This window comes from Hippocampus comes, unplaced genomic scaffold (assembly GCF_001891065.2).
Source record: "Hippocampus comes isolate QL1 unplaced genomic scaffold, H_comes_QL1_v1.1 scaffold276, whole genome shotgun sequence".
In the NCBI taxonomy this organism is placed as follows: domain Eukaryota; kingdom Metazoa; phylum Chordata; class Actinopteri; order Syngnathiformes; family Syngnathidae; genus Hippocampus; species Hippocampus comes.
The window spans coordinates 967,377-994,469 of NW_017805074.1; the positions used below are offsets into that span (position 1 = coordinate 967,377).

Here is a 27,093-nt window from a genome sequence, read left to right on the forward strand (position 1 = left end):
TCATAAATCAGTTGCATGTTTCTGGTCTCACCTCATCAACAAATTAAAAGAAGATTCCAATCAGTCAGTCTGAATCAAATTGAATCATGGGATCAGTCAGCACGGCAGAGGAAATGTGTTGGGTTAATGAGCCGTTCATGAGGTCTGCGTGTGGACATGCAGCAACGTGAGCATCAATAACTTTGTGCACGCGTGTGTGTTTGGGTTCGGACCCTTACCCAGCACAATGAGGTTGACTTGGCTCCAATGGTACTTCCCCCCGGTCTTGACCTTGCAGTAGTATTCCCCGGAGTCAGTCAGCAACAGGTCACTGATCAGCAGGGAGGCGTCACCCCCCAGGTACTCCCCAGCAAAGGACAGGCGGCTGCCATCAGTGCTCGTCGCCTCGTTGGTGTACACGTGGCCACCGAAGAACGTAATGATCTGGAAAAATTGAAGAGCAACGCATCAGAGACTGTCATTAATGTTGGTGAGTGAACTGTGTTCAAATCTTCGCAAGCAAATTTAGCTAAGTGGTCCCCAACCATTGGGCCAACGACCATCGAGATGGAATTTGCTCGTTTTAATTGATGCCTTTTGGGTCCACGGGAGTTTTCATGGGCTTGTATTTGGCTCACGTCTCTGTCAGTGTTTCGACGCCGGATAAATTTAGCCCCAAAAAGTTACTCGGGGAAATTCAAATTCACGAGGCACGAGATTGCATATTCACTCTAACGGATTGCGCTCACTGTAGCTGGGCATCATGTGCCTGATTTACTCAAAATGAGACCTTTTACTAAGATTGCGAACAGCCGCCGCTACATAGCGGAAGCATTAGTTGAAGAGTTGATCGCTCCTAAAATATCAGGGAAGCCATGCTTTGTTTTAATGAACTGGAATGTACGGGTACCATATGTGACCATCCTGTGTAACAGTGCGTTTAAAACTTGGGAGTGGCGCCAGCACTACTTGGCACAATGCACTGAAATGACTAACGCAGGTACATGAAATGCAGAGTTGAAAGGAGTGACGCCAGTGGATATGATGGGTAGATATCAGAAAAAGATGGCTATAGGTTATATGTTATGACTCCTGACTGCGACGGGCTCCAAATCAGCCCCAACAACATTCGGATGCTCCAAAGTTGAACACCTGATGTGGCAGTAATTTTTATTTGGAACTTCAAAAATATTTCAATGAATAGAAAAATTCTCCTCGCTGCCTATCATTTTACCAAAGCCTACAATCGCAACACTTTGGAAACTGGTTTGAAGCTATCTGCCAGTGGAATTTATCTCAGGTTTGGTGAATCGTATTTGCTTTTGCCAGATTGATCTTTTTGTCGACACTCCTCCCACAGCATGCAAAATTTAATGCTCGGCAATTTAGCACGTCCGATCTGCCATTTACGGGTACCATGTCGTACCCGCTTTTCCTGTGGAAAAGCGAGTCTCCTCCCATTGGATAATGATTCTAACCCAGAGGCTACTTCCACTCTTTCAAACAGCCGATAGCTACATCAAATATGTCAAGGATCTTTCCCGTAATAAGATACGATAAGTATTTAACCCTTTCATGCACCCTGTAACCTGATCACATGATAAGCTGTCCACTGTAGTAACCACTGTCCCTGAAAGGGTTCATGTTGTATTACACTGATGACAATGTATGACATATTCACATTGCGTCTGTATGGATTCAAACTTATGGCTGGCTGATTATCTTCAAGTTCCCTTATTTAATGTGATTTATCTTTTCACGGTGCAGCCAAAATGACTAAATAATAAAAAGTGTCCAGGCAATGAGATGAAAAATCATCAGACAAGTGGGACCCACAGTGGCAATGATGGGATTTTAACAGCCTGGAAAAAAAAATAAAAAAAATACCTGACTCAGTAAATTCCCAAAGAACGCTGGTACTGTAAATATTTTTTGAAACTAAATGGGAAATAAAAGTTACATCCCGATGGAACACACTTCCTTCTGTTTTGTTTTCCTTGTCAGTTCCATTTGGGCGAACAATTTCGATGTTTTTAATGAACACAAACAGAATAGTGGTTTGGTATTGGTGAACTTTTATAACAAAAGATGAATAGATACTCATTATACGTGAATAGAAATTAATTCAAAACAAACAAAAAAAAATGTGTGATTAGAAGAGTGAAAATAACATTTGGGTGCTACGAATTTGTATCCGATTGTGGACTTCAAGCCTTTGCCTGTGCAACGTAGTATTTTCGGTACAAAATGTTCATATGACTAAAAGTGCTTCTATGCCTTCTGAATTGAACTGTTGTGAACAGTTGTCATGAAAAGCGATTTGATGATTTCCTTCTCCCGAGGTCAATCTCCATCTCAATCCACAGTGCATCCCTACGAGTCTCTCGTTCTGGTCGCATTCATGCCCACAAACACAGCTGTCACGGTGGCCTATTACTCAGGGTGAGGGAGAGCCTGCAGATGGGGCCCACTAAGTGCCGGTGCCACAACGCATCACTGACGACCAAACAGGCGCCACCTGCCGTAACCACAGGCGGTGACGGGCCGCTTGATTATATCCACCAAATGCACAGAAAAAAAAAATAGACTAAAAATCAAACCCGGAATGCAAATTGATGGATTGTACATTACAGCGCCGCTGTTCCGCAGAAACAAAATGGACTATAAAGGCAACTACCAATAAGCATGTCTCTTGTTTATTGTTTGGCTCCTGCACATTAACTGCTCACAGGCATCTGAAACTAATTTACTGTTCTTATGCACCGATGTAAAGAAACATACTAGAGAGCGAGAGCATCAAAGTGCTGCTCACGGGAATTTTCGCAAAATGGCTACAGGCTGTTGTTTTTAAAGCTGCAATGACAAAATGCTGACATGGAGCTTTTAAGTCCACTGCAGATTTTGGGGAGGACATATTTACTAGGATTTTTTTTTTTTTTTTTTAAATAAAGAAACTCAGTATTTCAGCATGAAATATCAGATCATATAGCATTTCAAACGTGGTTTGATCTTGTGCAAAAAAAAAAAAAATCTTCAAGCTCAGCTTATTCATTATCAAAGAGATGAATATCTTCCATCCTCAACACCGCTTATCCTGAAAAGGGTTGCGGGTAGTTGCTGGAGCCTATCCCAGCTGAAATCAGGCGGAAGGTGGACGACACCCAGAACTTGTCGCCACTCAGTCGCAGGGCACATATCGAGGAAAACAACCGTTCACACCCACATGCACAGCATCACTGAGTGGGAACCGATCCCGTGAGTCCGGCGAGTGTACCACTACACCATCAGCAATTAGGTGATGCATCGTCACTCTAAATTAGTATCATTACAAACATAAATTACAAACAAAATTACAATAATAGTAAGCAGCAAAGTCAGAATATTACAATAAATAGTAATAATGTTACAAGAAGTCGCCAAGTAAAAAACCTGAACTTACAGAAGTGCATAACATGATATATATATATACGTTTAATATCATTTATTTAGGAATAGTTGTGTTTAATATTTGAATACCATAATGACCACTAGATCTACATTTTGTGACTGATAGACATTTTTAGAATTTAAATGATCTCTTTGGCGCCTTTGTAGGTGGAATGACTGATTTTGAAATTGTGCGTACATAATGTTGTGATAGGCGAGTGTATTTCAGTGATTGAGCGCATGACCTTGAACCTGTTGTCTGGTCCCTTAGTGATCGGAACAAACGTAACCCGCACAATCGCTAAGAGGGGCTAAATGTTGCAGGATGCACTTTCTCTCGCTGACAGTACAAAAGAATGATTTATTCATTCGGCTACAGGCGCAGTCTCTTCAACCTAATCAAATTTTCAGATGTTTGATTTTAATTAATGGCGCCTTCGATGTTATCTTCCCGTTAAATATTCATCGTAGTGTGGCAGCCCCCCCGCCTTGAATCATTAAAGCTTCAGACAGACGCTTACATTTGACGACTCCGTCCCCTCCTTCCTGTCCTCTCCCTGCTCTTTTCTTTTTCGCTGCGTTGCGCTTCCGCATGCTCGCGCATCAGGACACCAACAAACGACTTCCAAATGGAGTATATAAGAATATACCTCAATTCCTCCACCAGATAGCCGAAGAGATTTTACACAGGGATGTTCGGCTCATTTTGGATGGATAACATTTCTAAACCGGGTGGCCCGGTGGTCCAGTGGGTAGCTTGTCGACCTCACAGTGCAGAGGTCGTGGGTTCAATCCAAGCTCCGGCCTTCCTGTGTGGAGTTTGCATGTTCTCCCCGGGCCAGCGTGGGTTTTCTCCGGGTACTCCGTTTTCCTCCCACATTCCAAAAACATGCATGGCAGGCTGACTGAGCACTCCAAATTGTCCCAAAATGTGAGTGTGAGCACGGAAAGTTGTTCATCTCTGCGTGCCCTGCGATTGGCTGGCAACCGTTTCAGGGTGCCCCTCGCCTACTGCCCGAAGACGGCTGGGATGGCTCCAGCAGCCCCCGCGACCCTTGTGAGGATAAAGCGGATTGGAAAATGGATGGAACATTTCTAAACCCACGACTGCTCAAGTTCTTCAAGATAAAACAAACCACTGTGTCATTGTTCAATTATTATCATTATTTTTTGATTAAATGATTTATTCCTTGAGGTAATAGTTCTGCCTTACCACAAAGATGATGTAAATGCCACCATCAATGCCTGAAGTAAAATTAGATAAACGTTTTATTTTTGTTTTAAATGTCATCAACGTATCAAGATTTGCGCATGTGCTGGAAGAATAAATGCGGAATAAATAAGGTTGATGAAATTACTGCCTCGAGACAATGTCTGGGTCTCAGCACATCCATTATGATTTCATTATGATATCTTTGTACATTCTGACAAAGGTCAACATGTCACTTGCCTGAGAATTCACTCACACGAACACTGAAGCTCATGTTGATGTTTGGCCTGCAGCATGAACAAAACCGCTTTGAAATCCCACTAGAAATGAAATCAAGCTTCTTTTGAAGCCATTCCGAGTCAAGCCTTGTCACTTAATGTCGTATTTTTGGTCTCAATCTGTGCCAAAGTGTTCATAAATATACATTCAACAAATAGAAACAATAATTGAATGAAATATTTCCATTTTTGTTAGACAGAATTACATCGATATACTTCTTATATTTGTTTCATTTCATGATGCTGCAGTTTGTTGGAAAGCATTCAAAGTGCCATGACAAGAGGAATGAATCGGTCAGTCACTCATCAAAGAGGTGGTGGGTGGGATTGAGGATCTGATTAACTGAACTTGGACTGCTCATCGATATAAGACAAAAAGTCCAGAGAGTTCTGAGACCACTGGTTGAGAATTGTTTCATTTTCGAGTGACGACAAGGAGTATAAATGTATAGGACTGACCTTTGGCAACAGGTATCATGACATAAATGTGGTTATTATTAAGCCTGGGATTCTTCTCTAAAATCCAAATATTCTCTCATTAAAACGTCTATGATTGCGATAAGTTGTGAAGAGGAAAGGATAACGAAGATGTCGTCTCACCACTTTCTGTTTGGAGTTTGGTTTCTGCAGGAGCCACTCAATGTCAATCGAGCCAGATGATTGGAACTGGTGGTGGCAAGGTAAAGTGGCGTTGTCCCCGACTACCTTCTTCATCTCGGTCTGAGCACCTCCTGACAGTGGACTGAGGAGAACTGGAGGCAGAGAGAGAAGGCAAATGTCAGCTAGCCCCAACTAAACTTGAAGACACGAGACAGAGCTTGCAAATTGCTTCGAGAAGCCGACATTCAGAGGAAACTGTGACAGAAGAGACGGAGAGAGTTGAAACGTCGGATCTCAATTACTGTCAAGAAAAAGCTGAAATGTGGAAAAAGCTGAAAAAAAAATGGAGTTGTTTTCACACAGCCTTTTCGGCATTCTTGTGTAAGCGCGAAAGACAAGCAAGACATAATTTGATTTATATTTCTCATTAACTTCAACATACGTTTGTCAAACTCCAAAGGCATGCTCCCAAAGTACAAAAACAAGCCAGTGAATGGAAGGCACTACAGTGTTTTATGCCCCCGAGGTACAATTCCAAATCCGAGCATAATTTGCAGGGAAAAGTTAAATAAAAACCCCTGACAAAACCCTCCCCTTCACTCACGTTTTATTCTAACTGTGAACATCTGTACAATGACGGCAACGTTGAGAGAAAATGCGGCCTTTCTGGGTGAGGACTGGGATTACTGGCAGGTTGGAATATATTCCTTGAAGCTTCCTTGAAATGCTCCACCCATCCATTTTCTAATCCGCTTATCCTCACGAGGACCGCGGGTGTACTGGAGCCTATCCCAGCTGACTTCGGGCAGTAGGCGGGGCACACCCTGAACTGGTTGCCAGCCAATCACGGGACACACATAGATAAACAGAGGTCCTGGGTTCGATTCCCGGCCCCATCCTTCCTGTGTGGAGTTTGCATGTCCCTTGCCTGCGTGGGTTTTCTCTGGGTACTCCGGTTTCCTCCCTCCTTACAAAAAACATGCATGGTAGGTAAATTGATCACTCGAATGGGTGTTTATCTGCATGTGTCCTAGGAATGTGTGTGTTCCCCGCCTGTTGCCCAAAGCATTCCAACCAGACTTTACATTTTGACAGATTTTAATTTTGGGGAAATCCTGTCACGTTGCTACTTTTGAAACCAAGTCTTAGATAAATTAACATTATTTTCTCACATAGTGTAAACAAAACAAACCCCAGGCTACTTCTGTGAAGTACTCATGTAGCAGTAAAAAAAAACAAAAACATATGCAGCTATAAATATGTGTGTTTTTAATGAGTGACTCTAAGCACTGGCCAGACAGACACGTCGCAAGTCCCTGTGGGGGAGCAGGAGTTGTAATTCACAAGAGAAAGCTGTGCCGCATGCTGGCCTTCAGCAGAACTAGCCGGAGGCGTCACGGTGGTATGTTGAAAATTGTGTTTGTGCATCCAGAGGGCGTGTCCCACTGTTGTGAGATCGTGGACTCTCAACACCTGTTCCAAAATAATGCAGAGTTCCAGCGGGCCTCCGCAATAAAATGCGACAAGATATTTTGGGCTCTTCAACATTTAACTTAACTACCTAGGTTTAATTTAATTGCAGTGTGAGTCAACAGTTTGTGGGGCTTGTCAGCACTTAAAATAAAGTTATCAACCGTCGCAGATGATCATTTGGTCTCAGGCTGTGTATGTTGTGTGAAGCGGCTGGCTCCCTTTTTCATTAATATGGTGTTGACTTTGAAAGATTAACCGAGGCGGAGAAACATAAGCTTGAAACGTTGTATGTCTAGCTAATTTTGCTCTGTGGCTTCAAGCAAGCTTTTTCACCACGGTACGATTTGATCGCTAAATTGTGATCAAGCATCTTTGGCTGTTGATAGCGGCATAAAAGCTCCGTCAGCCTCATAGTTTAGCATGCCAGTGTCGAATGAACGGGTCAACAATTTCAACAAAGGTGATTTCACGCTCTACTGTCGCTGCTGTTGCGATTCTTATTCCACCTCCTTAGCCCTTAGCGGAAACCATGCTTGTTGAAAATGTGCTTGGTGTAAAACTGTCAAACGTGGAGAGAGCCATGTGGTCTGAGAATGCATCTACACCCAGTGGGCACCTGTCCACTCGTTTCCTGGTCCATCCTTACTCGAGCAGTCCCATAAGTGAGCTGTGGGCCAATGAAAATGTCAGCTCAGTGCTGCGAAGCCAAAGTGTCAACACTGACGCAGGGCACAACGGAAAAGAGCGGCCGTCCACAACCGCTTCTTCAAGCATGCACATGCCATCATTTGCTTGCTTTCAGCAGTTCTTTGGGTTTTGTTGCATCCCTGTCTTTTTTTTTCTCAGTACAGTCACTGTCAATCCAATCAAAGGGAGAAAAGAATACTTGACAGCAGAGACTTTTTTTTTGTCTCTCTTGACAGGAACCGTTTCTGATGTCCTGCTGTTATTGGACCTTTAAATCACCAGTCAGCAGAAAAAAAAACGATGGGACATTCATTCCCAGTGTGGATGTCTCTGACTTTTTGATGCCGTGTCATTTCTCCTCAGGGTAACGGGTTCCTATATTTCTAAAAACAGGTTTATGTGCGTGCGGTGGATTGATTGAACATCACAGTCGAAATTAATGGTTGATGGTGGGGGTCTTGATGCTATGTCGACTGTCTTCCCTTGACTCCTGAGTCTGTAATCAGCCGAGCATGTCGGAGACTCAGTGCGGAATCCCGCGGTGTGCCAATGGCCTGATAAGAGCTCCTCAACGGCTGCGACTGTAGGCTCTCTAAATCCAGAAGTCTCCCGATAGATATGGCACAGTTGACCGGATAAATTGGGGGTACGCTAATCTTCGTCCATTAAAACAGTTTCCACGAACCAACTGTTCAAATGACCCTCAGACAAAGACTGTCAAGGTCAGCTCCTTCATGGTCATGGAAACATTACATTGGCCATACCATGAAATGGGGCTGAAAAATCCAATCAATCTAATGACACATTTGTATCAAAAAGTATGCTTTTCTGGTGTAGTAATTATTCGCTCCAAACTGACCCCACAAAACAAATTAGCTACAAATACTTTACTGTAGATGACCACAATGTATGCCACTAATCATCTTCCAAATGCTTGATGCTTCATACGTATTGTTCTGAATTGATCCTTAATGAGCCCAATATAAATTTTCATCAATTTGAACACCTTTAGCCATCCATCCATCCACCCTTCCATCCATCCATTTTTTGACCTGCTTATCCTCACAAGGGTCACAGGGCGTGCTGGAGCCTCTCGCAGCTGTCCACGGGCAGTAGGCAGGGGATACCCTGAACTGGTTGCCACCCACTCGCAGGTCACACATAGACATACAACCATTCGTGCTCAAACTCACAACTCGGGATAATTTAGTTCCATTAACCCGCCATGCATGTTTTTGGAATGTGTGAGGAAACCGGAGTACCCGGAGCCGGAATCGAACCCTCCACCTCTGTACAGTGAGGCTGACGCGCTAATCAGTCGCCCACCGGGCCGTCTAACACCTTTATTGAAAAGTGAATTTTGTTTTTAAGATTCACTAGTCGATAACAAAAGTAGCGTAATTGTATTGTGCAATGTTAAAAACAACCATTACCCAGATCCATACATTCCGTCGAAATTGTCTATGGAAAACTGGTCAGTCTCCTTGATAGAAGGCAATGCATAAGTGTCGGACAGGAAATGTAGCAGCACATTTTTTATTTTTTTTTAAAGACAAGATTTTTGATACTTCACTTGTATTGGCTGTCATTGAATTGCGGAGGTGTACGTTATAAAATTTCCACTGAGAAATCACACACTATTTGCCAGAGAGAGAGTTGGCAGACAAGTGAGAAGTGAGGGGGTTTGGTTGGTATATAATCACCTCTCCCCACTTTGGCAGTTATTTATGGTGGAGATGGAGGCTTTTGTACTGTGGATTGAGTGACTCCACACTGCCAAAATAAGCTCGCTCCGATGCGGGCTTGCGTTCACTTTGGCCTCTTTCAAAGTGTACACAGCTGGGACAGTTAGACCGCTGGACCCCATCATTTGCGTCAACAACACTTGATGCTGAATTTCCCAAATGCACACTATATCAAACTGTGACAGCTTTCGAAAACAGCAGTCTCCAGTAAACCTAATAACACGAGCAACCAGAAAAAACACTCAGGAGAGTTTAGGTCTCCAGGGTGGAAAAATTGTGGTATACATATAAATGTTTAAAGCAAATATATATTTTTTTATATATTACATGTGACAGAAATGTAATTGTGTTCATTGAAGGTGGGGTGGGGGGTTGGGAATGCCACGAGGGCAATTAAATAAACATTGTTCACTTTTGCACAATTAGCACATGCACTCACTCATTTATGGCTTGGACAGCAACACTTTTTCGTAGCATTTGAAATTATGATGTGCCCCATGTACAGTTGACACAGCCTTGTACCAGGCGCAAATAGTCATAATGTACCACCTCATCAGTGAAGCATGGTGGTGGTAGTGCCACGGTGTCGGCGTGTATGGTTGCCAATGGAACTGGTTGCCATGTATTTATTGATGATCTGACTGCTGAGAAAAGCAGCAGGATGAATTCTGAAGGGTTTTGAGCAATATTATGTGCTCGTATTCAGCCAAATGCTTCTGAATTCATTGGACGGTACTTCATAGTGCAGATGGACAATAATCCAAAGCATACTGTGGAAGCAACCATTTTTTTTTTTTTTTTTTTTAAGGCAAACAAGTGGAATGCCACATGAACGATACGAGTGTATGGTGATGTTTATACGTTTCACACTTCGGGTTGTAATTAACTGCAAAGGATTTGCAACCAAGTGGTAAGAAGTCGAACTTTGATTTTTCACCCCAGTTTTAAGGTATGGCCAATGTGTGTCATAACCTCCATGGCAGAGTCTCCATCGAACCTCTGAGACTGATTCACCGAACCCCTGGGGTTCGATAGAACCCAGGTTAAGAACCACTGGTCTAATGGGTTGGTTTGTCACCTATCCACAGCATTTTATTAAAATCAGTGATGGAGTTTGCGCACAGTCTCGCTAATTTTATCAACTGACCGTTAAACTACCCTCTATACAAACCAACGAGGGAAAAAGTATCAAAACCTGAGCAAAAAAAATCTTAAAGCAAATACTATCATCATGTTTGTAAATTCACACGTGCGCATCAGATTTCACAAGGACAAGTAAAAGGTCGAATAAATGGATCCAATATGTTGAGGGAGAGAGTTAAATGTCGAGAAGAGTTGTGACCTATAGGTTCCACGTCCCGAGCTACGTCTGCTTTTCTCACTATGGCTCAGCTTTGGACAGACGTTTGAGTCGGCGATTAGGATTTTCCAACTGTCAGAGTGGAAAGTAGCCCGTCATGATGAACAAAAGGAGAACTGGTTCTAAACACAAGTCTGAGAGAGGGGAATGAACACAAAGGGTGGAAAAAGGGAGGAACCGACTTCTATGAATAGGCCCTAGGGGGAGTCGTGCTCTAGTAAATCTGCCTCACAGAGCCCTGCAATCTTATTATAGTGTGACCAGAGAGACAGACAGACAGACAGACAGAATGACACGGCAGGCCTGGATCTTTCACACTGCCTAAAGTCAAGCTCCATATTCCCTCGGTCAGCAGTGAGTGGATGCGGCCCTCGCCATCTCCAAAACTCATGACCTCTGGTTCGCTCGTACATCAAAGACGGAGTGCTTACGGAGCAGGATGGATGGGGCAACGTCTGACTTCCTGGAGACCTTTTGAAAGTCACAAGTGTGGAGGGAAGATTCCACCATCACAAGGGGAGGATTTGGACACAGGTTAGCAGATAGACCAAAGGAAGAATGGGGTGAGGGCGTATTGCCCGACAACACCCGTGGGGCTGAATGCGTCAGAAAGACATGGAGACGTAGCGGCAAAACAGTGCCTATGCCACTGTACTCTGTGATTTAGGGTGCAGCCGTCACAGTCACATTTCGCGCGACTCACTCACTTTTCCCGTCTCATTCCAACTTCATGCTAAGCAGAGAGGAGACATTTGGAAAGGCTGCCTTCATAAGTCACATTTCGCACGGCTCGCTCACTTTTCCCATCTCATTCCAACTTCATGCTAAGCAGAGAGGAGACATTTGGAAAGGCTGCCTTCATCAAACGTGTAGCGTGACCTACATTAGAGATTCAAAGGGCAAACATTAGGTCCTATAAATACAGCAATTGTGGCTGCGAGTTACACCTTACATACTCCTCTTCTCCCTCCCGTTGCCGTTATTTTCACGGGATTTCAGACAGCATCGCTTGAACGGCAGGAAAGTCTTCAGATGTCTCCGCAGACAGCAGACTGCCTCCAGTTGTTAGTGCACAATGCAAGAACAACCCGCATGCTCGTTCTGTGAGACGACTTTTTTTTCTTCCCTTTTTCATTAATTATAGCTCCTAAAAGGCTGAGTCTCTTTAATGTACTAGGTTACCGTGCACCATTAAAACACATGTTTTGCATATGACCCACTACTTGATGCTCCCTGGTTCAACTCATGAAATTGCTTCAGTAAAAGTGAAAGGTTTTCTCTTTCCTGGCTCTTGGATGTGATGAGGTCTCAAAACTCTCCTTGCCTCACTACCCTCTGTTGGCATCAAGGTTTTAGCGACATTCAATGGCATATAAAGCCATGGACAATGTATGCATATGTCAAAATTAATGTCCTCATGTTCTTCGTACTAACGTGGAACCTCTGAGGTTCCAAATAACAAAATCAATCTCACAACATGAGGACTTTTTGTCAACACCTTGTGTTGTGATTATTAACAATAAATGCTATACTGTGCAGTCAGATAAAGGGGAATACAAGGACGAGTGAGTTGTTGACCCACCTGATGCACTTACCTCATTGGGCTAGTAGATATGTTTTTTTTTTTCCCCTTTCCAGTGTCAAAATGGAGCTGGGGTGTTCACAAGATGAAGAAGTCCAATGTCAAGGGTATAAAAGTAGTACCACTGAAGCTTCCACCACCTAAATGTACAATTCATACAATTTTCAAATGCTATGCGTGTATGTGATGTGAAGGATGTGGAGGAAAAAAAAATATCTTCCAAGCGCAGGCTTTTCTCCCCAGATTAACCTTAGCCCAGACAATTCCAAGAGCTGTGGCTCGAGAGGAGTAGAAGGAACGCAATCATTCTCAAGATAATCCCTCAAAACGGGATGAAAGGGGTGCAGGTGAAAGGGAAAAGCTATGAAGGACCGTTGGGAATGTTGGGGGGGAGGCGGAGATCCTCTTCAGATGCCTGAATAATGCGAGATGTTCACTTTGTGGTGCTCTTGTGTCTTCATTAGCATCTCTTTCATGGCTGTAGCACTGCGGTAATGTTGTGCGAGAGGGACGCCGTCCCGTCGTCACATTCCCAAACCGGATACAAAATTAGTTCCACGACAGCCACTTTTATTGGGCCCCAAGTATTCAGCTTTTTTCCTCTTTGCAAATTAGAGGAGTACAGGAATAAGATGGCGAGGGGAAGTTAATTACACCTTTCCCCATGGGAGGGAAGGGCAGTAAAAGCTGCTTACAGGGCTGTACACATTGTATCAGTGCTGTATCTGCTGGAGCCTCCCACACTCTTGGGTCTAGCTGTCCGTAATGCTACAGCTGCTCCATAAATCTTCTGCTTTTTTTTTTTTTATGTTAATATTTTACTTAGATCATCCAGAAACACAATATGGGACCGTCTATCCATTATCCGAGCAGCCATGGTAACAGTTTCTACGATTAATTCAGTGAAGTCAAATAAAGTTGGGTTTAATTTTAGTGAATTTTTGAAACTTTTTTTTTTTTTTTTAATGAATAGTGTTGTAATTAAACATGCAGAAGTAAGACAGGTAGGGAAAAATTATCACATTGGAGAGGAAAAAAGTGAGAATAAAGTCACACTTGAAAAAAAGCCGACTTAATAGTTTTATAGCAAGCTCTTCCGCAAAATTGCATTTTGCAGCTTGAACAACAGCGCTAGCTCAAAGGAAGATGAGCAGTTTTGTGGAGCAGCTTGACATAATCGATAGAGTACAGCCAGTTTTTTTTGGACTGAATCAAGTGGTAATGTTCTGATAAAAATGGCATTGCATTTATCCACAAAAGTTCCAGTTCCAGTTCCAGTTTCTTTACTGGCACGTCGTCCATTTACTTAGTTCCAAAACTTTAAACATTTGCTTGTTTTGGTCAGTTGTCGGCCGGCCGCAATCATATTTTCAATTTTAATGTCGTGTAGAATTATGAGATGACACACCCCTGTATTGCAAATCCAGCTGTCTCGCAAGGTCTTTCATTTTTCACATTTCTGCTTGGCTTGCAAAGAAATTGCTGGGAAACTGATCTGGCAACCTTTTCCAGATTAAATTCAGCCCCCCCCTCGCTCCCCTCTCCAAAATAAATTGTCACACTTTGCATCACACTATTCTCCTTCCCTTCAATGTGTCTGCTTGATCGGCGGCCTGTCAAATGGTTCGTTTTGCAACAGATCACTTTCATGGAGCATGCGCGCTAACCTATTTTGCATTTCTGCAGGAAATGTGGTGACCTAAATCCAACAGAAGGTTTGCACACTTTCTGTGTTTCAACATAAGTCTGAGACAATGGAGAAGCACGGGATCGCCGGTAGGTCACATACTGAACACGTTAATCGAGGAGATATGAAACTATGAAAATAATTTTTCAATATTACAGCCCACTCCCAAAATATTTTTGCAAATGAAACGGAGACTTTGGCATGTCTTCAAGACTCAGGAAAAATATTCACTTGATTTCAAAGTAGGAAACCAAATTTCTTTTTTTTTTTCTAACCATCTCTAAATCCCATGAAGGGGAATATTTTTATAACATATATCAAATTTGGTTCCCCTTTGTCAACAGAACGTTCCGTATACTGCAGCTTGGTGTGTTTTCCGTATTCACAAGTACTCAATAAGGCTTTATTCCACAGCTAAGCATATTTCTCTGTCTGAGCGGCATGACGTTATTTTTGTTGGCAAGGGTTTCAGAATAACGGAAAATGTTCGTCATGTAGATCTTGAGTTGTAAGAACAAAAGCCGCAGTGTGCAACTTTTAACCTCTGAGAAAATTAGCTCTGTTATTATAGTTATTTATTTATTTTTTTGCTTATTTATGTTTTTGTCCAGCCCTGCAATGCCTGACAGATGGTAGAAAGAATGCGAGCAATATTCATTAACACACGCTAGAAGACTGCTTTGCCTGCTGCTGATCATCTTAAATCTCTCCTGTCGGGCATCGATATGTATATGGCGTACATCAGCAAAACGCTGCTGGCGGGTGGGACAGATGGGGTGAGCTCAGATATAAGCGGCTGTAATGTTCACGAGAACGCGCGCAACCAACCTTCCTCGTCAGGTAAAGTACAGATCAAGACGCCACGCAGCTTCTCAGAACACCAGCCCCCCCTCCCTCCCCCGCACTCATTATTTATGTGTTCTAATCACAATTTGTGGCTGGCAAGCATGAGACCGGAGCCCTCTTACGTTGTTGGCACACACCGAAACATAGGCACTGACCTCAGCGGATCGATACTTAATAAGCTTTTGTGCTGCCAAGTCCATTTTGCTGCAAGCCGCATTTTTTTTTATTTATTTTTTTTATGTCCATTAGGTTGAAAATAAAGCTGACTAGGTGTATGACCGCAGGAAGTGGAAGGCAGCGTTTTCACCCACGGTCTAGACCAGGGGTCTCCAAACTACGGCCCGCGGGCCGGATCCGGCCCGCCTCCGCATTTGGTCCGGCCCCCTGAAAATACCACAGAGTATTTTGATTTATTTTTCATCGATGTGGATTTGTCTTTGATCATAAAGTTGGGCTTTTGCAATAAAATGTTCCTTAGTTCTGAACCGTTTTCATGATTAACTATTAATTAGTAACTATTTCATAAACACAGATACAATAAGGTGACATTTGGTGCATCTTTCTGTGCCGTTATCTGGCAACGCCAGAAAAAAAAAATCCGAAACCGGCCCCTCTCTCAGAGAACGGGATCATGGCGAAAAGGTTTGGTAAGAGAAAAATAGAATGCAGGGTATTTAACCCAAAGTGGACAAACGATGTTTTTGTTTTTGTTTCTTTCAGCGCCAAGAAACGTCTGTCAGTCTCATCTGTCAAGAGGCGGCTTCATTTTGTGTGGGTTTCTGGAAAACAATCCATTTTTACATTTCCGTACTCTTGCGGTCACCCTTTTTCTATTCCAGACTGACCCCGGCCCCCCCATCACAGAAGCGAAAGCTTATGCGGCCCTCACAGGAAAAAGTTTGGGGACCGCTGGTCTAGACGCTTCACAAAAGCATGGGATAAATGAAGCGTTTGAAATCCCACCACCTCATGCACTAGAAAGGCATGACGTGCCTGATTTATTAAGTGTAATATAATCAAGTACTCCGTTGGTGGGAATGAAATAAACACTTAACAGCTTGTGCAAAGACTAAAGAGCGTACATGGTTACATTTGATGGGACATGGTGGAGTGATGCGATGGCACACACACACCAAGAGTGCTTCACGTGTTAGGAGGTTTGTCTTGGTAGGTTGCAGGTTAATCATATCCTCGTAAAAATATTCCGCCACAACAACAAGTGAGAATCGCGACTCGTTAGTGGATGACAGTTCACCCCACTTTCTGGGCTGGGAGACCAAATCATCGAATTTTTTTGTTTCATATACGGTCAGCATTCTAAACTTTGTCATCCTGCTGTGATCGGCGGCTAAATACAAAACTGACCAAGCCACGCACACAACGACTTGTCTTTGTCTCAATGTTGTTCTTTCCGAAAAAAAAAAAAAAAAACAACAACAGGAGATGCATGACACAGAGGATCATTCTTCTCCATGCCTTCCTCGCCTCTCTGCACACATTGATTTAATTCCATTATTGATGTCAGCATGATTATTTGTCACTGTCCAATGAAAAGTATGCATCGCCAATCTCCATCAATTTTGTGATTTTTTTTTTTTTTTTCATTTTGGCTGAAGTTCCCTGAGCCTCTCCCAAAAAACAACACTGTAGATATGTTCGATTTGATCGCAACGATCATTCTTCTTCATGTCTTCCTCGCCTCTCTGCACACATGGATTTATTTTCTATGACATAGTTCAGTGTGATTATTCGCCGCTCTCCAATGTGGAGTTCACCTGGGCTTGGGCAGGGAGACCTATTTGAGCAAAGTCTCTAAATCACTTCCATGAATCCATGTGAGAGAAGGAACTGAATACGGCAGAGCAGCTCCCATGTTGAACATTTCAGCAGCTAATTGAAAACAGACGGGACGCCGACTCCCCCCCTTCCATCCGCCCAGCTCTGCTGTTCTCTGCATCCATGACATATTAGCGTCGTCGCCCATCTAATGGCATGCATATGATGTTTCAAATCACTTCATCGGCGTCGGGCAGGGAGGGGATAATACTACTCTAGATTTCCACAAGAATGAGAGCATTCTTTTATTACAGCTGTGTCACACTGTAGCTGGAGAGAACAAAGAGGGAACGTAACTTTCTGGGGAAAAAGAGAATGATGGCTCGACCATTTCCCCAGAGGTGAGCGGATGCCATGTGTGTTTTGGCAGCTGTGTACTGAGAAGTGTTGACTGGTGGGCCAGCTGACAGAGTGGCGGTGGCTACACGACGGCTGCCGAGGTCAAACTGGGCTGCAAAGCTTCCAGGAAAGGCATCACCTTGACTCATTTAGCAGGGCTAATGGAACAACCACCATCTGTCCTTTTGTTGAGTCCATTCACACAGGACACTTGTTTATTCACCTGCATGATGAACGGGGGAATAAATATGGATCACTGCTTTCGGCAAGGGGAGAATTCAGCTGCATATCTTGTAAATCGTAGAGGAGAACTAAGTGAGTGTGCATATTACTCGCTAATATCTTTTGAAAGTCATTATTTCTACACTGGACCACATCTATTCGGCGGGGACAGGCACCGATCTTTGCTGTGAATACTGAAAAAGAAAAAAGTGAGTGATTGATGCCCCCCAGTTGTGTTAACAATTGACATAGTTGAATAGTTGAAACTGTGAAAAAGTATGAAACACACCCATCCAAAGATAAACACTTGTCCTTTGAGTCCTCGTAGCGTGCACACACACACACACACACACACACACACACACACACACACACACACACACACACACACACACACACATCCAGACACTAGAAAAGGAATGTCCACATGGCCTCATCGCAAGGGTGGAGAGAAGATTGAAACCAGATGAATGGAGCTCTGGCACAGCCTGCTCACTGGGGCCATTTTTCACTCTCCAAAGCCTGATTAAAACGAGGCGAGGCGCAAGCTGGGCCACAGCGGCTTATTGTGGCTCTGAAAAGGACAATGGCTTGCAGTGACACCGCAGGCAAGGAGGAAAGAGGTCCAAGGTTGCACCTTTAAGTCGGCGCAATTTGCTTACAATTTCCGAGCAGAGGTTTCCTCAGTGAAGCAAAACTTCCATGAAACAACAACAAGCGGAACCTCCTTAAAGGAAGAATTTGTTATATTGATGTCGGTGCTGAAGCTACGGAGAAGGTAGAACTGGAAACTGCAAAAATGGGACGTCTTCATTTAGAACATCTACGATACGGGTTTGATCGTATTCTGCATCTGGAAATCCGGTAACCAAAAGTAGATTCGAATCTACACGAGCTAAAAGCAGGTCTAAATTGTGGCGCGGGTGGTTTTGGTGGATTTGATTGGGGCAGACAGATTCTGCCGCACGTGTGCGGTGGATGAGATCTTCTTGCAGTTCCTTTTAAATGTACTTTGCGCACGCTGATCTCCTGCATTTACATGGCAGGTGGAGCGCGCTGCTCTCTCTGTGCTGTGTTTAAAGGGACAAAATGATTCCCTCCTGCCTTAACTTATTAGCAGACTCATCAGACACGTGGCATCTCGCCATGGGTGGTGTCGCAGGTCATGTGACATGTTTACAAGAATGTGCACTGATGGGGTGTCATTTGCACACTTTGGTTATGTTTATAGCTACAAGGCGAGAGGGAGTCTGGTTGCTTCGAGTGTGTGAAGCCTAACACGTGTGCAAGTGTCACTGAGAGATTAGCGGCATTTTCATTGACTGGATGCATGCCGTCTGTCGCGCTTAACAACTCCATACTGTTTAGCCTGTTCGCAGCTGGTCGGCCATGCATGCACCTCTGTGCCAAACACTCGGCCCGTTTCCATCCCCTTGACATTTTAGCCATGTTACAACCACAAGAAGTTGTGGTACGTTGGCAGGGAAACGCAAGTAAATAAAAGGCGGTTCATTTCACTTCACAGCAATGTTGAATCTGCACCAATTTGGTCAACAGAGGTTAATCTCATTAAAACGTACGCTAAGCGGCATGCTTGGGCATCGTTTGACACAATGTCGGCAGGTTAATTAAAAGAAAAGGAGATGGAATGATGCTGTGGAAAACAAGAGTTCTGCTGTAGTGCATGACTAATAGCGAGCCACAAGTGTTTGAAAGTAACCTACGGCAACCGTTGTGGTTTACTCACAATGAAAGGCCTTATTAAAACAAGCCATAGCACACAATTGCTGTTTGTCAACAAGCAGACTAATTACTTTCAAACAAGCTAAAGCAGAACAACATATATCACACTTGAACAAGAGACGTCTTCCAGTAGAAGGCTAGAATACTCTTATGACGTCCAGTATTGATATGTCTGCTTTCATTTTTGTGTCATAACGGAGTTATGGCACAAGTTATAACATTTTGAGTTATAACAGAGGTGACCAACCTTTTTGTGACAGCCGGAATAGGTTCGTGATTAATTGCGAAGGGCTACCTGTTTGCCACACACTTCGGAAACAACAGATTTGCTGAAATGATTTTGTACATCGGCCCGCCTTAAAAGACAAAAACAATCGTGAAGTCGAAGCAGTTATCCGATGATATGACTACAAGTGCGTCAAAGGGCATCAAAGTTGAGGGCGGTGAAAACATTTGGAATTGCAACGACGACAAAACATTTCAACTTCATCCTCCCTTTCCAAAACATTTAAATACGGTACATAGCATGACGTCGGATTTGCATCCAGAATACTTAGGGCCGGAAACGTGTAATGTGAATGTACAAGAACGCGCCCTCTGCATCATCTCCGTGCGCGCGTACAAGGAGGCGAAGTAGCTGTGCAAGTAGCCTGCTAGCTGCCTACCCTGTGGGCACCACTGGCGGCTGCGGCCTCCCTCCAGATGAATCATAAACAACTCTCTTGGCCTCCGTGACTTAATCCCCTGTGACATCGCCACAGGGAAACGGCAGAAACGAGAGAGGAGAGAAAAGAAAACAACGCCCATGCTGACTTTCAAGTGAATTAAACATTCGAATGAATGTGTATGAGGTGTATCTGAGGATATGTCATGGAGGTGAGGTCGTAATTTAACAGATGATAGCGTGCGCTTGCAGGGGTGGACGTTTGGGGGTTTAATTTTGGCCCTAATAAAAGCAGGAGTCACTTCATGTCATGCTCTGCCTTCCCCCCTCATCTCTTTGTTCATGTGTGCGTTATGTAAATGGGTTTTCATTTAAATACGGCCACACAGCTTGAATTTGTGTCATAGACAGAAGGTGGCATGCAGCTCAAGCCAAGATCAAAATAATGCTTCTTCAAGGCAACGGAGAGCATACCCTGAAGAAAACAGCTCATTAATTTCTTTTAGGAAGCACAATCTGGAATCTTCTGGTTAGACATGCAATGTTTTATATTTCAGGCTTCTTCGGCACACAAGCAACAATTAAAAAAAAACAAAACAAAAAAAAAAGACAGAAGGAAATCAAGGAGTAGGAGAAGGCAGTTTGCTTGAACCAAGCCAAGGTGCTGCACTCTGAAAATTTCTAAAAATGATTTGCTGGCATAAAAAAAACAAAACAAAAAAAACAAAACAGACAGAAAGAAATCAAGGAGTAGGAGAAGGCAGTTTGCTTGAACCAAGCCAAGGTGCTGCACTCTGAAAATTTCTAAAAATGATTTGCTGGCACTTTTTCAGCTTGTGCTGATACAAGGGGCTTTTGTGTTTGAGATTAATGAAAGATGTTTTGCTCTTTGGCATTTTAGATCCCACGCAAAGGTTAAAAACAGCCCCCGACCAGCGAAAGGTTTATGTGGCGTAGGGCCGACAAGGTTCCGCTCTCCACAAGAAACAATTCTGTCTTGAAAAAGCTATGTTGTGTATTGTAAATTATGATTTTTTTTCCCCCCCACTTACATCTGTCTCTGTATTTCTTGTATTTCTGCTGGAGACAAAGTTCATTTCAGTCTGTACAATAAAACCCACTGGATGAAATGTTACATTACTATTTCTGTGGGAGGAAGGGGGGGGGGCACAAAGGTTTTTGTGCATTCATGTGTCAAATAAGAAAATAAGAACTGGACCAAACCATGGATTTTGTGGACTATATGGCCCCTAATCTCTCTCTCTCTCTCTCTCTCTCTCTCTCTCTCTCTCTCTCTCTCTCTCTCTATATATATGTATATTAGGGGCCGTCGTACGGTTTACGGAACTGTTTATTGCATTCAATTGTAACCATTGATTCCGCCCTCTGTAGGCAATCAGGTAGAATTTCTTTCCTGTCATCTTTGCTGAATTCGCCACTAATCAGTATGCTGAGGAAACAGATCAAAAGAAAGATTTCCTTTGTCATCTTGCTCATATGAATGCTTTCATTAGGAATGCCTGCCTGTCAGTGATGTGGTGTGACATGTATGCTTCTGCATGAGAAGCCAGGCTAATAATGGGATGAAGGGAAAGGTTAAAATGGAGAGAGCTGCCACTTATTCTCAGGGCATTTTGTGTACACAAAGTAGCATGTTGTGTCTCTTTGCTATGGCCAGACTGTAAAAAAATGCTGCCCAATAATGTTATTGACTGAGTAAGAAGTACACCGAGGAAGGCTTTGTGTGGTGGTTATGGGTGTGTGTGATGGAGAAAAGACTTCTTTTGACGTTAATGAGCAGAAGAGTTTAGCCTCGAGCGAGGTTTTTTTGGAGCATTGCATAATGTCCTCTTCGTTTTCCCGATACTCCAAGGCCGGAGAGTGTACATACTTAATTGCACACCAGGAAGCGCTCGCCTAGACACTGTTGAGATTATGCATGTCTCGCACATTCTTGACACACTCACTCACACACACACACACACACACACACACACACACACACACGCACCTCCCCCCCCCCACACACACACACCCGCACCCGCCCACAACTAAGGAATGTAAGCCCTTGCTTGGTCTCTTATGCAAATGAGATTCATTGTCCACACTGTCTCCAATATATTTTGAGAGCTACTGCTTGTAGCAATTATAAGATTGTTTTAAAAAAATCTATTCTGTTCACGTCTATTGGAGAAATCAGGGGGGGGGGGGGGGAGCATCCACATGATAGTTGGGATTTAACAGCAGAATGGGTGGAGGGAGGGAGGGAGGGGAGCGGGGTGGTGTTCTCCCGTCCTATTTTACCATGCTAGAAATACCAAGTGTCCTCTGGCTCCGATGTTGCAGCTCTACTGAGAATTAAGCGAATATGCATCTCACATGTTAATGTTCTCGGTAATGCAGCTAATTTAGATTCCGAACACAGCCCTTTCATCCGCCAGCTACCCTGTACAGTATATGTCGATTAGAAGCAAAGGAACAAATGAAGGGAAAAGACGAATGACATTTGAAAGGCCGAGGCCAGTCAATTCTTGAAAAACCTTGCGGATTAAAAGACAGTCAGTGAACATCCGCGCTCCAGTTGGCAGATTGATGCAGTAGCGCTACTGGGTTTTAGCGGCACGGAGTTTTCGCAGGAATTAGCGAATAATGTCATTCGGAATGCTTTACCTGAATGTCACTAGCTTTTAATTGGCCAGATCATGAAATGTCCATGTTATTTTGTGGCTAGGAATGACCTGAAGCAACATCAAATGCCGAAAAAAAAAACAATTTGATAGGGTTAGGAGTTTGGGTGAGGACAAATATTTGTCAGTAAAACTCATATTTGTGTACATTTGAACAATGCAATTACATCATAATGTGTCAAGCTGTTGCACTTGATGGCATAAGATGTGACGACCGGACTGTGGTGGACTGTACTAGTCACAGTTTGATCTTTGCTAGAAACAACAAATCATATCCTTCTGGACTCATGCACCATGGTGACTCAAACAGTTACTAGTTAAAATAAGTACTCATGTTTACACACAAGCAAGCCCACAATCGGCTTGCAAAGAGGCCAAACGTATGCATTAGCCTGCTAGCTAACTAACAGATCAGCAAAAACACAACATGTAAGCAATGACTACTTGTGTAGAAGAATGACATTTTTAAAAAATTGATCAGGCTACATTTCACAGAGCTACGTTCCTAGTAGCTGCTGGGCTGATTTCCACTTAATAGCCCCTTCACACTCATCAAGTTCATCAAGGAAGAGGCTATACAGGTAGTTCTTCTGTGACCATAGGCAGGATAACTGGCATAGAAAAGGGAGGTCTAATGTTACCACTAATCTGTTGTTTTTTTATATATACTTTACTTTTGCATCCGTAAACCTACACAATTATTCTCACATCAGCAGTATTCAGGAATGCCAAATGATTATTTGTGCCAATTTTGGGACACAACTCTGGTACGTTGGGAAAAGACTGAACTCGGGGCTTTGAGCACGCGCCATTGTAAATGGACCGTCCTCTGCTGTTAATGGACTGCTCCACTGCTCCAATGTTTCATTACTGCCACAAGTTGGACTTAATGAAGAGAAAGGAAAAGTGCACAGTGGGTAAAAGTGAATCTTTCACCTCCCAAAAATGTTGTTTTCATTATTATCACATATAAAAAGGCTTTCCGCAGTCCGCTTCAAAATGTTATAGCCCTCCAGTGGCGCAATCCCGGCTGACCGGTGATACATTATGTATTTGTATTTTCTCTGCAATACAATCAAGAAAGCATCAGTCTATGGAGGCAAAAGGTGGCGCCCGGGGATTTAGCCCGAGAGTAAAATATTCAGAGGTTGGAGGTCAAACCAGTCACAGCTGCTCTAGAGTACATGGCCGATGGGCTCACATGGGACACATGGACACGAACCAAACACGCACATTCACTCTGTCTTTTTTCCTACCATACAAACTCAAGCCAAAAAGGGGCCTTTTGTGCAACGCACGTGATGTAAACCAATCAACAAAGTGAATGAATTAAAGTGGGTTACAAAGACATCGTCATCCTGCTGTGTTATATTGCTATGTCCCTTGTGGCTACAGACTCTTGTACGCGAGTATTTAGCATAAGCAAGGACAACAACTTTCCAGACATCACATGCCAACATATTTGACCAACCTCTTTCTTATCTTACATCATCAAAGTCATTCCATTTCCATTCTCCCCTTGTTTAAGATCAAAACCTCCATGAGATCAACATGAGGCCCACGGGACTATCAACGTAGGGAAAAAAAATACGATCCATCGGCAAAATGGACGGTTCACATCATGTCCGGTGTTTCGTGATTCTAGTGACACTGATGTATGTGATGGCCGTCTTGATTTGGGTCAAACTTGAATGCTGCCCAAGTAGCTACTTCGTGATATTACAAGATGAGGTCGGTCGCAACTGATTGCTGTTAAAAATGAGATATTTCACGGCTGAGCGACATACCTGATTTCAGCGAAGACTCCGATAATGCCACTTTCATGTCATATCCCTCACAGGATGAATATGCAGTCTGTCAATCCGTCCATCCATCCACCCATGTACACTTGTTTGAATTTGCAGCTATTTTCTACTTCAAAGCATAAGCGCCCATCACACACTGAACGACCGGATCGCACTGATACACACTCAAAACAATGTCAGCGAATGAGGTGATACTCTATTTACTTTTCAGCGTGTAGCTGTTGGGCAGCAAGAAGACAAACCCCCGCAGAAAAATCGGAGAAATGTTTTGGACTGCCCGGTCTAGATCTAAGCCGCACCAGAGAAGATAAGCCAACATGAGCGTGTGTGTTTATTGTTGTCATTGCTTGCCATCTAATATCAAAAGTGACAATGATGCGGCGAATGACAAATCCAACCAGCAATGATATATGTTGCTTATATTCCACCTGGAACACCGGCTTAACAACTAATACAAAGAAGACCTTGTAGTACCTGATCGTGAGCTGATGACCCATCCGATCAAACAAAGGATAGTGAAAAATACTTGGCTGTGTGGCTTTTGACATCTACTACGGGCCTGACAAGGGAACCTATTGCAGTTAATGACTTGAAGTGGGAAAGAAAAAGTCCGCTATACAGAACCGTTAGGCCTTTGCAAACCTCAATACCGTGTTGCTCAATATTCTAGTTTTTAGCGCATGTTGTTATATGCACACGGACTTTTCAACAACTTGTAACTTCACAGGTTTTATATAAAGTAACAGCGTGGACACAATTAAATTTGACACGATTGTTAGTTAGCTGGCTGTGAAATGTGCACTCACTGGAAAATGCACAAGGTGCTCAAGTCTTGTTACAGGCGGCATACAAGCATCGCTTTGGCATAGGCCAACAAGCAAAATGTTTCACAATCATTCCTGAAGAAAGTGCAGCTTTGTTGTCAGCGGTCAAACAGATGCTGGAGGAATCTGAAGAAACGGGAATGTGTTGTTCGAATGGAGTGGATTAAAAAAAAAAAAAAAAAAAAGAGAAAGAAACTGTATGTCAGGCTTCCACTTTCGAGAAAAGAAATGGGTTGTTTTTGTAAATAGACCTCCGAGTCTTAGAGGAAACCTTCAAGTGCTTCCATTCCAGACGCAAAAGGATAAAATGTGGTGGTGCTTTTCTTTCTTTTGTATGCGCGCACACACACACACACACACACACACACACACACACACACACACACACACACACACACACACACACGCGCGCGTAAAGAAACACAACCTTCCCCCTGTCATCCTGGTTGACCCTTTGCATCTATGACCAACAGTGACATTCCTCACTCGGGCTGTCTGAGCTTTGTTTGGATTAGCTGAGAGGGAGCAGAACCCCCTTCCAGTCCCATTGGCTGTAGCGTGGCACGCGTCCGCCTGCTGCCGGCTTGCACGCGCACACGCACACACACACACACATTCGCAGATCCCCAAACATCATGTGCACGCAACAGCACACCGAGGTAAGTACATGTCCTCAGAAGTCCATGTATATGCAGACACAGGCGCTCGCACTCAGATGGGCTAGTCAGGTGGCCTTATACAGGCATGGTGGCGACCCATTGCCTTTCATGGGAGTTGACTCTGTGACATTCACTCTTCAGGCCCTGTGTTCTCTGCAGTCCAGCTCGCTCACAGTTGCGTTGGGGTGGGGGGGTTGAGATAAAAAGCAGGAGGAGGGTGAGTGAATAAAGGAGAGCGATAGAAAGAACAGGATGGGGAATGTGATGTGTGATGAAAGCAAGGAGGAAGCAGAGGGGATGAAGCGTATTCTCACACTGTTTAGGTTGCGGCCGTCGAGCACTCGACTCTTCCTGTAAAGCCCCCTCTTCACCTGAGAAACGCATGCTGAATGACGACGGCGGAAAGAATGAAAAGTATTGTACACCTCAGCTTCTAAAAGCTTAACCTAATGCACAACCAAATCCTTCATAAACACCCCGTCATCCTTTCACAGGCGAGCGCTGTTTGACACGTGACATCGGAGGGGTTGTTTTGCACGTACGCAGTCGGAGTGTAACGCAAGGATAAGAGAACAAAACGAGATTTACACTGACATCAATCATGAAGCAGCAATTACACCTGACACTTGCAGCTCGAACGTGAAACACTAAAAGAAAAATAGGAGCGAATCAAAAACCATCCAGCCTGCTTAAAAATGTCAATGACGATGAAAGTAATGATCACAGTTACAAAGAACGCCAGTACAAAATCATTCAGAGGCATTTGAAAGCTGGTAAAATCTCTCAATCTGTCCTTGTATCTGTAGTTAAGTAGTTTAAAACATGAATGGACTGGACTGGGAAGTTCTCAATGAGAGAAAAGTGACGTCCCATGGTTCGTTTAACGCATTTTGGTTCATTGGAATGTATTAGCGAGTTCACTTTGAAATTTTTTTACTTAATTTATGAAGTCAATTAAATGCACTCTTTATGTATTTTTTTTGAAAAACTGCCACATCCAAGCTTTTTGTTAAAGGTGATAAGGTAATTTCGGATTTTTTTTAGGTTTTGGAGCGGTTTTGGAGTAGGACTGGATACAGATACATTTTAAAAAAGTAAACTATACATATAATTATAAAAAAAAAATCTGGATCCAGAGGATTTTATTGTATGCATTTTTTTAAAAAATAAACAAGGCTATGTCGAAATGATTTTGTATGCGCTGCCAGGCCATTAAAAAGTGAATGACGGGCTGGAAATGGCTGAAGTTTGGACACCACGGTGTTACGACATCATGTTGAGAAATCTCTCAGGCAAACAAAAATACACCCCAAATATTTCAAGAATGGTTCACAGTGTGGAGATTTGGGCTAACCAAGCCTACTACAAAATTCAATCTTTATACTATGAAGTGGTTAGGAAAATGGATGGATGGATTTTCCACACATTTTTTTTTTTTTGG

The 27,093-nt window shown here is 43.3% G+C and overlaps 1 protein-coding gene across 1 annotated transcript in view; it reads right to left on the bottom strand.

Moving 5' to 3' along the window:
* The window catches only part of clmpb (CXADR like membrane protein b), a 71,846-nt gene that overhangs the window by 11,858 nt on the left and 32,895 nt on the right, over positions 1–27,093 (bottom strand). Inside the window, exons 2-3 of the mRNA XM_019864978.1 lie at positions 5,494–5,645; positions 219–423 (exon numbers count right to left, since the gene is read on the bottom strand). Coding sequence (XP_019720537.1) covers positions 219–423; positions 5,494–5,645 — 357 coding nt within the window. The remainder of the gene's footprint in view (positions 1–218; positions 424–5,493; positions 5,646–27,093) is intronic.